The sequence below is a fragment of the Geospiza fortis genome, unplaced genomic scaffold (assembly GCF_000277835.1).
Source record: "Geospiza fortis unplaced genomic scaffold, GeoFor_1.0 scaffold54, whole genome shotgun sequence".
Lineage (NCBI taxonomy): Eukaryota > Metazoa > Chordata > Aves > Passeriformes > Thraupidae > Geospiza > Geospiza fortis.
Window position 1 is genome coordinate 15842405 of NW_005054301.1, and position 11746 is coordinate 15854150.

Genomic DNA, 11746 nt, shown 5'->3' on the forward strand with positions numbered 1-11746 from the left:
ATATAGACCATACAGGCTGCAGGGAAGTCTGGTGCCTGTACTGCTCGTTCAGTGAGTCCTTCAGATGCTCTGGCTCCTTGCTGTCGGCAGAGCTGCAAGGTGGGAGTGCATGGCTTGCCTTGTACAAGATACTCTGAGAGGAAGCCATAAGTAGCTGTAGCACACTCCTGCCCAGCACTTCCCAAATGGACACCCATGGAGGGCACAGAACATTTGCTTCGCAAGATCCTGTCAAATGCTGCTGATTGCAGCAGGAGGTGTTCCCTTCAGTGAGGTTCCTTGGCTAACACGGAGGATGTGTGGAGGCAGGAACCTCTATTAGGAGATGCAGTCCACTCTTTGGGTCAGGGTGGGCCATGGGGTAACCCCTGCTGGGATGGGGGGAACCTACAAATTGATTTCATGCAACACAAGCCATGTCCAGGAGAGACTCATAGCATTCTCTAGGGATAGCCCCCAGAGGTGGTAGGCAGGAAAAGTTGTGGGGAGAGGGAAGACTTGGAATTAGTATTTTTTTGTATTTTCTACATCTGCAACTCTTGCAGTTGGGACAGTCTAAGCACCTGCCTGTCCACAGGGGTTTGATCCCGATGGAGTAAAGTTTTTCAGACTATTATCACTTCAAGTGTGAACACCTTTTCCCTTCTTTGGATACAGGATCTCGATAATCTGATTCAGGATATGGACAGTGATGAAAACAAGGTAAGTAAAGTAGCAAGAGCTAAACAGCCCAGTCTTGGTCAGCAGCTTGCAGGCTCTTTTTCACTGTCTTCTCTCTCATCCTCATGCAAATGTGATTTTTGAAGGCTACTTCCTAGATTGTTGAAATCACAGTGAATCCCTCAAGGCCATGGTGTTTGTGACATGTGTAAAGTTGTGACATACAAATATCAACTGGGACTATCCCTATTAGTTCCCTGAGAGCCCTGAGAGTGAGGGCTGGACATTTATTAGAGTGGAAGGAAAAGTATTTCAGAAAGGCACATTGGTGGGTTTGTTGGTTTGTTATTTAACTGTTCACATAGGTGCATGCAGGTTTGTAGTAATAGCAGGCAGCTAATGATGACCACTTCAGCTTATTGTTTCAGGATTGTACTATTTCCATGGTGATCGAGAGTTAAATGACAAAACTCCAGCTTCTGATAGACTTTTTCTCTTAGAGGAAATGAAGCCTAAACTAGTTCATTTCTTTGTTGGCTTTCATGCCAGCCAGCTAAGCCATGGAGAGCTGTAGATGCCTGTTTATAGAAGTGGCTGTGACTCAGCATTTGGGGATTGTTGTGAATCCTGAGTGCCATTGCTGGGAAGAAAATCTAAAGAGTTTTGACAGTCCTCTGTCTGCTCTGAATGACAAGCTCACTGTTGTAGGCAGATGGAAAAATGGGCTTTTAATTCTGCTTTTCTGTAAGATCTGTCACTGAAAGATGGGAGTTGTTCTAGAACCAGCAGTGGAAGAAATGATAGCTTCAGACACTTTGCTATGAGGATACTGTAATTAATGCACAAGATAGGATTCCTGAGAGTAATTTCATGGTCATAGAATAAAGGAGTGTCTGCAAGACACAAACTTAATAAAATACTCCTGTTTGCCCATCTCTTTCACTGGGATCTGCTTCATGCCATGCTGTGTTTGGTAATGTGGTGCTGCTGCCTCGTACAACATGCTTCTGCAGTGGGTATTTCCTGTGTAGTCCTTGCTTGAGCTTGTCCAGTTGGTTTGCTCCAGCTTTCTGACCAGGCTCTGGTGTCAGATCCAGGCGTACCTGCTGTGCAACAAGCTGCGCTCGGCGTACCTGGTGTCGGTGCGGCAGGAGCGGGCGCGCGCCGTGCAGCTGGTGCAGCGCGTGCGGCAGCTGGCCGACAGCAGCGGCGACCACGTCGTCACGGCCATCTGTGCCCAGTGGCTCTCCGTGCTGCTGAAGGAGAAGGCTTCAGGACAGCTCAGAGGTGTCGGCTTCGGCAGCCTCCAGGTAAAATGGAACTCTGTTGGCTGATGTCGGTGGCAGATGGATGCTGCTAATGTGCCTCTGGTGAAAGGAAGGGAACTAAATTACAAGTGCCAGTCCTGTATTTTGACAAACAGTCACTACCTCAGGGTGTTTTTTGGCTCTCTTTTTGATGGGGGGAGGGGGGCAGTTTCAAACTGAACAAGCAAGGATTAAGGTGTATGGAAGAGAGCACTTTGTTTCTGGCTTTAGTTTTTGGATTTTGTTGGCTTTTAATTTTTGGGGGGGTTGATATTTTTTGAAAAGCACTGGACTTAATAATATGTGTTTTATTTTTAATCCAGAAAACATACGTAGAGAGGACAGAAAATTTTATCAACTCAGTGTAGCCTAGAGTATAAAATTTTTCATGATGTTTCCTGAAAAATTTTCAAGATTGGAGAGTTCTTCTGTTTCAAAGACTAAAACTCAGATTTTTTTAAGCCTCTAGACAAATCATTGCTACTTCTTTTTTATCCCCTCCCCCACCCAGTACAATGTACCCAGGTTTTTTTAGTTTGTTTGAAAAGGTAGGAACTGATTCTTTTGGCAGATTTATACTTACCAGTCACACTGTGTGATATGTGCCATAGATGTGGCACTTGGGCTAGTGCCAACTAAATGAATGAAGTTATAAAGGGCATGTGCTGTAAGGGGAGTACAAAGGGAAAATAAGCCTTTAAAGTAGCTGAAAAATCATGTGCCTCTTTCTTTACTGCAGTAATACCCAATAAATCATTGTGATGCAGCTTTATGACTGAATAGTTGACAGTAAACTTCCACAGTTTTTCATCAGGTATGGCAAAGAACAAGGATAGAGCAAGCTGTGGCAAAATTAAACAGGTGGTCTGTATCCCTGTTACATAGGGATGTATTTATTTATTTATTACCAGAATAATTTGTCCCTGTCAAGTACAATAGAACACCAAACTGGACATGCCCTGTATTGATGGGTTTTGCTCTGGAAGTGTTAGGTTGATTGGTTTTATGAAAAAAAAGCAGCAATCTCTGTGCCATGTCTATATTCAGGGATGCTGAAAAAAAGTAGCTGCTTCTCTGCAACCAGTATTGGGACATGACAAACTGGCAAAAATGTGTTAGACAGTAGTAGGACCTTCAAAAAAAACCCAAAAAAACAAAAAAAAACCCAAAAACATGGCATCCCCCAAGAGTTTGTGTTTGCTGTTTACATGTGTTTCAGCACAAGAACTAGGAAAACTAATTCACTTTCTTATTAAAAAGTTGTTTACATCAAAAAACCAACAGGTTTTCTGAAGTGTAATGTAATTGTAAATAGTTTTAGTACATAAAATAATTGAGACTATGAAGTAAGAGTTTTGCACTATCCCCAAGCTCACTATAATGAAAGAACAGACTTCCATGGTGTTGGAAAGGATTTGGTCCATCTTCTTCAAGGTTTCAAGAGCTGACACAAACACCTCTCTTTGGAGGTGCTCTGCTGTGCTCACTAGAGCAGAAATGACCACATACAACTTTCAGAATCCCCTGACCACAGATTTGCATTATCTCATTAGTGAGCAGTACTAATGAAAGCTTTCGTTTCCTTGGCCAGACTGACCTAGCTTTCCATCAGCTTACAGGCATCAGGCTAATCCTAAAACGTGACACTACCTATGGCTTCAGTCATTTTGAAATCTGTGATTATGGGGAGGAGATTTTACTGTATGTGGGTATCCAGGTCTGCATTGCTGTAATGTTCCTGTTCTGCTCATGTTCCTTCAGCTGCAGAGAGCACTGAGAGTGGAGTCTGCCATGCAGACCCGTCAGTTCCCTACCTGCCTTTCTTCCTGACCTCTTTGCACTGTACCTGATGCACTTTATATAGTGTTTGGTGTAATTTGATGTTCTTAACCTGGAATTGTAGGGATCTTTCTTGTACCAGCAGAACTGGAATTTTGACCCCGTTTAATTACATTGTGTCATAAATAGTGCAATTATCAAGGGGCTTTGAATTTTTGAGCAGGAAAAAGGGATTGAATACTGCCGGTTTAAGAGAATTTCTCTGTTACTGACCAAGGTTTGTTTACAACCAAAACAAAAATAAAGTATTATGACTGTTAATGTATTTCAGTTTATTTTTTTACCTCAGCACAGCTAGGATTCTCTTTTAGACCTGCACTTTGCTTTTGGCTATGCTTAGTGGAGTAATTAGAAGGGGGGTAATTGTTGTATCATGCCAAATTTACATGTTACTGAGTATTGTCAATATTTAGATCAACTGGAATGCCACATCTTTAGAAGTCCCCCCAGCAGCTAGGTAGCCTAAGTAGTTCAGCCTCATCCGTGTACTCAGTAATCCTCTTTAGGGAGCTTTGCAAGTTAATCTAACTCTCCCTTACAAGCCTCCCTTTGAGACAGCTAAATGAGCTTTAGTTTCCTCATTTTTTAGAGATCAGCTGAGAGGTATAAATTACTTGCTCAAGGTCAAAGAGAGTGAATGTATGTCTATGGAAATGTTTATTTAATATATCTTATGTTAAATCCAGAATCAGACTTTTTAGGAAGTGCATTGACCTGCAAGGGCAAAAATATTTCACACCAGAGACACTTTTCTGCGTTTTTAAAAATGATTTCTCTTGCTCCTGAAGCCACTTTCAAGATCAGAGAATGACACACAGAAAGCAAGCCAAGGCTCCAGTGGTAGGTAACATTTTACTGCTACCTTATAGTTGTGGATTTAGCTTCATCATTGGGATGCAGCATAAAGAGGGAGGGGAAAAAAAAGTAGAGTGACAGGGAGAAACACAAAGGAACTTTTAAAAATGTTACCTGGACTGAATTCTCTACATTAGTGAGGCAGGTGCAGATAACAGCGACACCAAGTAAACTGAATCAGCATTTCTGAAAGAAGATATGGGGTCCTGTTCTAAAAGGAAAGTGGCTTTATTTAGTATTGCTCAGAGGTAGCACAGGACTCATCTGCATAGACAGCATCCAGACAGGAAGAATTAAAATTAGCATTGGTTTTCTAAAACTGGCAGTTGGTCACAGTGGCAGGTTCATATGCAAGTCCAAAAACTTCCAGGCATTTTTTCAGAAGCAGAAGATAATCCTATGAGCTGTGGCACTTGGTTTCTGACTGCTTAACTCTTTCAGAAATAATCTCTGGTCACGGATTGCCCTCCAGCAATTTGCACTCACATAGCACTGGGGTTCCAAGGGAGCAGTCCCAGAGCTGTGTGGCCTGAGGCAGCTGCTTTGTGGAAGTGCAAGCTGTGTGGTCCTGCAGGGGCAGGCTGGCAGCCTTGGCTGGCTGCCAGGCACTGCCTGCCCCGTAACTGCTGGGCAGACAAACACAAGGATTTCTGTGCAAGTCGTACCTTCCTGTCCTGGAGCCAGCTTGACCATAACACCAAGATAGTCCTGCCTCCTGCTTCAGCTACGTAGCTCTAGGAAGTTTGGTGTAATTTAAAGCTAAAGTCTCAGCTGAAGTTGTTTAATATTTTTTAACATGGTTGAGATGTTCCTTACTCATTCTGCTATATTTTCTAGGTTCTAAAGTTATTTAAAGTGCAGCTGGGGGGTTTACTGTGACAACTTTTACACCATCTTTGTTCAATGCTTCACAAGAGAGATGCTGATTTTTTTAATAACTTGTCTGTGCACAATTGCAGCCCTCCTGCAGCTTTTAACCTCCTAGTCACCTGCACCAACACCTGGGTTCTCAGAAGATTGGCCAACCCCCAATAAACCTACTGCAATCAATGGGTATTAAGGGCCACAATACCTCAGTGGCTAGGGTCCAGCTTCTTACAGAGCATGCAGAGAACGTGATTCCATGTAAAAAACTTTACCTAATACTTGGCACAAAAAGGCCAGGACCTGTTTCTGTGTGCTAGAGAGTATTTGTATTGCATAACTTTCCAGAAAATCTAATATCCCAAAGTATTTTTGCTCTGCCAGTTCAAAGGGTAGGAACTGAAAGTAATCTCATAGTTTAGAGTCCTACCTTATTACTATTGCTGTTAGGGAAAAAACAACCAAACTTTATTTAAAGTAATGCCTTGTTACTTCATAATCTAAACCTAAGACTGCAACCTCCCTTTCTATTCTAAAGCCAGAGAACCATAGTCTCGAGCTGCTGTGTGAGATAACAAGCAGGTTGCTCCCTGCATTGGTGCTTGAATTCTCCAGCTAGGAAGGGGGACTGATTGCTTACAGATCTCAATCCTTAAGTGTAATATTCCAGAAATTTAAATTATGTTGTGCCCGCAGAGCCATCCTTAGGGCAGCTGAAGTATCAGTGTTGTACTCTTGAGGTCTCTCAGCAGTGCTGTTCCCTAGAGAAGCTTTGCTGGGCCCAGCCAGGAACACTCTTGGTGCAGCTCAGTCCCACTGGATGCCAAGGAGCTCACAGCTCACACTCCAGAGCTTCTTTGCCGTCTCATCATCCCGACCATGTGGAGATACGTACGCTGGCTGGCAATCACTGTAAGTAAAACATTCTTTTGATTCTTTCAAGTCTAAGATCTCCATCTACATTAGTACACTGAAATGTCTGTGTTAAGATTAGGAAGTTGTTCTCTATCAGCTTAATTCAAGACTAGTTCAAGAATGGTGGGAGCTATCCAGCAAATGAGCAAGGGTTGGTGCTAAGCCACCATGAGAAAGGTTTCTCTCCAGCTAGCTAGAGAAGAATCTCTCCCAAAGGCAGCAAGAACTGGCAAGCAAGTGTAGCTCTATCTGTTGTCTTAACTCTTAAAGAAACCTCACTAGTGTGCATTCTCATTAATACCACTAAAAAGGCACATAGGCTCCAATCAAGCTCTTCAGGAGCAGATTTCCTAAAAAACACTGCAAAAAAGTTACTCTAACAGCCCTTCATTCTAAACTATTTATCCCACTGTATGCCCAAAAATAACACTGTAATAACCATGTATGGTTACCCCCTTTCCATTATCATCTGAACTGTAGCTCCTTTCTTCTCAACTCCTCCAATCAGAAAGCATTCAGTCTGGAAAAGAGGTCCTGTGTTCTCAACTGTAATGCTGCAATAACTTGGGAGTTTAGGAGCACAGAAGAAATGGCATCTTCTAAGGTTTCCATTCAGCTCAGTGTTTATAGATGGAGTCTTTAATATGCCTGAAATGACTGGTGGACTCCCACCTGTCTCACTGTGGCATGCAAATTTTTTTCTTAATGTCTACACTTGTGTTTTATACTCTGTGGCCTGGAAAGTGAAAAGGATTCTAGGCTAGTCCAGTGTAAATTGTGAATTAGTGTTGAAGCTTCTCATTTCCCACCAGGTCCAAAACTCCCCTTTTTTAATGAGTTTTAAGTTCTACCAGTTTTCTGTACTTCAGGACATCAATGCTACATTTTTATCCCAAGGCAGGCCGTCAGGGAAGACTTAAGATGTCTATTTATATATTCAGGTCTGATTAAGATGGTACTAACTCCCAAATGAAGATCAGGCAATGATGTCATTACAGAGGCTAATCTGGTCACAAAGAAGAAAGCTCTGTAAAGACACAATGGCTCCAACAGCATCCATGTGAGGGAGGAGAAAAAAAACCCCATGACTTTTCATATTTGTCCCCAAAAAACAGCATTGTTACAGTGCTCTACATGCAGTGGGAAGCTGGCAGACATATCTGTGGGAATCTGTTTGAATAGCAGTCTTCAAATATAGAATGATGATGACTTGAAACTGCTCTGGGCTGTGGTTTTTGGTGATAGGAAAAGGAGAACAATGTAGGGTCCTGGAATGAGTCAAAGAAGTCAAAAAATAACAGGTTTTGTAATGGGAGCTAAACAAGACCATTTCCATGACAGTGTGACAGACAGCCCAGCAAGAGGCCCTCCCAACTGGTGGGTCTATCACACTGGAGGATAAAGTTATTTGGTCACATGCCAGACCTGGAAATCTCACCTGTCTCTGCAGCTCCATCTGCTCTCCCAGCTCCCTGAGAGCACAGGCCCTTCTGCTCCAGTGGTGTAAAACTACGAAGGGAAATGACGTGTCTTCCCAGAATTGACTGAAGTGACCTAATTAACTACACAGTTCTACTGAAAAGTGATTTTCCCAAGTGTTAGGCAGGTCAGCATTAGAGCTCTGAGCATGTGACAGCCATTCCTGCACTTTGAGTACATTAATATTTCTAGCACTGAAGGACATGCTATTGTATGAAGTGCACAGATCAGGTGTTTTTTCTAACATGATTGCAACAGACCTGGAAGGGGTAATGTTCTATTTGTCACCCTCAGTCTTACCACCCTCTTAGCTAGTCCCTCCTTAATGAAGAATGACAGTAAGTCCCATATTCCTCAGCCAACGAAGTTGCCTTCCACAGACTATCACTTCATCAGCTTGCACCCACCTGAAATACTGTCCTGTCACAGACTCCAGCTCCTCAGCTACTGCACAGTAGATACTGGTCTGAGCTCCTTCACAAGGTGTCTTCAAGAAGAAGGAGAATATCTTCCACAGCCAGGTCATTATAAACGAGTGCCGGACCAGATCCGAATACACAGACCCAGGATGGAGAGCGTTTGCTGTGACTTTAGTGCCTATGGCAAAATAAAGTAGTCCAATGGATCAAAATCTGCATGGATCAAAGTGTCTTTAAAAGAAGGGTAACATACTCCTCAATTCTACCTGTAGATATTCTGTAACTTAAAGGAGAAGTCCTTTAAGTAGCCTTTGATACAGAGGGTAAGTGAAGTCCTCTGTAGTTACTGCATGCTGGATGTGATGGATGCACTTGACCTCTTAGCCAAATCAGCAGTAGTTTGGTACAGGCTCCAAAGAAGGTAAAGGTGTGAGCTGTAAATGGGCCAGAACTTGTCTAGGAAATCCACAGAGGCCAGTGAGCACATGCATTTGGAACACCCTTCAGGCAGTTAACACAAGTAGCACATGGCTTTTCCAATACTCTTCCATCCAGGAACAAATAAGGTTGTGGAGTCTTATGTACCTTTCCAACTGTATGTAATTTGAATACAAGCCAACCACTCAATTCCATAAATATTACAGCCTAAGCCAGCCTTCTCTGAGCTCTCCCTGCTAGGAGATATGACTGCAGGGTGACAGTCCTGAGCTGGCTCACCTCTCAAGGCTGTTCCTCAAGGCAGAGACCTTTTACCAATAGCAAACCTTTGGATGAGCCCAGCTGAACCTCAGCTCAAGCTGCAACTGGACTGCACAGCAGGTAACTCCCCCGGAGCAGAGATGCCTCTCAACGTTTGAGATTTCTTACCTGAGACTGAGAGCCTTCCTTAAGGAAGGGAGAGAAGCCCTTTGCTTGCAACAAATCCTTGGTAAGTGACTGATTGCTGAATTAATACTGAGGAAACATTACTAGTCCATGTAGCTACTCAATAATAATTATTATAAACTTTGTATAGATAATTTCATTACATATAAATGGTCCAAGTCTGAGACTCAAACTGGACCTAGGCTCTCTAAGGGGTTCAAAAAGCACGGGGCTCCATGCTGAGCCTCATGATTCAACAGGAGGGTCTTCCTCACATGGTGTGTTTCTAGTCCTGTGTGAATCATACTAACTTAATTCTAAATCAGTTTTCCTTTGTATGTGTCTTCCATGTAAGTAACAGAGTGATTTTGCCATCATACTTTGTTAAGTCACCCTTTTATGACATCAGGTTAAAAACACTTTTGCTAATACCTTTGATGGTGATTTTTGAAGCAGTTTAAATCATTCATCCATGGCAGTGGAGCATCCCCTGCTCCCTTCTAAACACAGGAGTCATTATGTGCCGTCTGCAAAACAAAGTGCTAGTGGCCCTGAGTGCAAAACCAGCAGCAGTTTCCAGCAGGCTTTTGAGAACGCCTGCCTCTTTTGACTTACTCTAATAGTAATTTCCTGGGGAAGACACTGCTTCTGTTGTAGTAAATAAATACTACTTCAGTTTATGAACAGGAATGACACGACTGTGACAGATGTTGTGACTTACAAGGTACTGTCTAATCTTATGCTTGTTCTACAGGCCACCAACCTTTAAGGCAGCTGAGTGTGCATTTGGTTTTCTATTGGAGATTGCAGTTGTGGCTCCGTTTCCAGCTTCCATCCACATACCACAACTGTCTGCGTGGATGCAGCTAGTATTTGACAAGCACCACAGAAAAATGAGATAAATTCAACTCTGCCAAGCTACTGAACTCCTCTACTCTGTTGTTGTAAAGACAATCTGTGTTTTAAGTCTCCTGGTTCCACAGACAGGAGCTATTTTCTTCCTGCAAAGTGCTCTCAGTGACATTTGCCTCAAACCATCCAACTTCTGCACAGATGACTTGCAGCCCTTTCTTCAACCCACTCTCCCCACCCACGATGCTCGGAAAGCCAAGCAGACAAACGCCCCTCCTGCCTCTGGAACTTGCCTTGCAGGCGCCTGGCCAGCTCGCGGGTGAAGAGCACGTTGGCCAGTTTGCTGTGGCAGTAGGCAAGGCCGCGATTGTAGCTCTTCTCCCCGTGCAGATCATGGAAGCGGATTCGGCCGCCGTGGTGAGCCAGTGAGGACACGTTCACGATGCGGGCGGGGGCACACTGCTTCAGACGCTCCAGCAAGAGGAAGGTCAAGAGAAAATGACCTAGGGGGGAGACAAAAGGTCATCCTTCTAGGAAGGGCTTCCCTGCTTGCTTATATGTGGTATCTTACTGCTGCCCTCATTTCAAGTCCAGGAAAAAGAAAATTTCTGTTAAATTCCCCTGAATTAACATCTACACTTTACTGGGGTCTTCAGGTTTTGCTCCTCATCTTCAAAAAGCTGGAGCTGTCATACATTTCAAAATGTCCCAGGTAACACATACAGATACTTAAACTGGATCCATGATACGCAAATACACCACATTGCATCTCCAGAACTCTGACTCTGGCCCTCCATCCTTCCTGTAAAAGGAAGAATGAGGAAGAGAAAATCTGACAGCAGGATTTTCCTTTGGCATTTTGCAACAGATGTCCATGTTAGAAGTTGGTCTTTAAGGGCAATTCCAACCCAGACAATTCTATGATTCCATATTCAGTGCAAACATGCTTCCACTGGCCTTACCAAGATGATTGACTCCCAGCTGCATCTCAAAGCCATCAGCAGTCTTGGAGTAAGGGCATAACATTACCCCAGCATTATTAATGAGAATATGGAGTTCCTTCTCCTCTGTAAGAAACAACAGACATCCTTAAACAAGGAAACAGAGAATGCAGACAAGAAGGTAGCACAAGTCACCCCTTGCTGTCTGACTTGCAGCCACATCACCTTAAAAAAAGGATACATCTCCTACCACAAACTAGCTCATGGCCTCTGACCAGCCCCTGCTATGAACCACAATACCCAAGAGGTACAGAGACAAGCAGGGCAGGGATTTGGCAATAGTTAGAACAGACAGCAGTCCTTGGCAAAATATTCTCACTAAAAAGAAGAATCTAGGGACTGTACCTGCTAGAAATCTCTCAGCAAACTCCCGGATGGACTTCGTATCAGCCAAATCCAGTTTTTTCGCAATGACTTCCTGGTTCCCTGTCTCAGCTCGGATTTCACTGGCTGCAGCTTCTGCCTTTGCTGTGTCTCTGCAGGCAATAATTACCCTTGCACCTGCAAGGAGGGGAAGGGGGAACGACAGGAACTGAGATCACTGGAGCACACTGGATGATCCAGGCTACGACAAGCAGGCTGACCATGCCCAGCAATTACAAACAATATATTGTTTCTTTAGGGAACTAGCATCAGTCAGGGGGGTGGCTGGAAGAGACAAAGCCTTTCCCACTCAAGTGTGAGTTACAGT

At 43.5% G+C, this 11746-nt stretch overlaps 2 protein-coding genes across 2 annotated transcripts in view; one reads left to right on the plus strand and one right to left on the minus strand.

Annotated features, from left to right (window-relative positions):
* Positions 1–3797, plus strand: part of ZFYVE26 (zinc finger FYVE-type containing 26) — a 46803-nt gene extending 43006 nt beyond the window's left edge. The window contains exons 40-42 of the mRNA XM_005417643.3: positions 629–702; positions 1752–1970; positions 3729–3797. Of these exons, the coding sequence (XP_005417700.1) occupies positions 629–702; positions 1752–1970; positions 3729–3797 (362 nt within the window). The remainder of the gene's footprint in view (positions 1–628; positions 703–1751; positions 1971–3728) is intronic.
* A 647-nt stretch (positions 3798–4444) lies between these two features.
* The window catches only part of LOC102032925 (retinol dehydrogenase 12), a 9865-nt gene continuing 2563 nt past the window's right edge, over positions 4445–11746 (minus strand). The window contains exons 4-8 of the mRNA XM_031064777.1: positions 11401–11556; positions 11017–11121; positions 10348–10557; positions 8327–8516; positions 4445–6435 (exon numbers count right to left, since the gene is read on the minus strand). Of these exons, the coding sequence (XP_030920637.1) occupies positions 6333–6435; positions 8327–8516; positions 10348–10557; positions 11017–11121; positions 11401–11556 (764 nt within the window). The 3' untranslated portion in view covers positions 4445–6332. The remainder of the gene's footprint in view (positions 6436–8326; positions 8517–10347; positions 10558–11016; positions 11122–11400; positions 11557–11746) is intronic.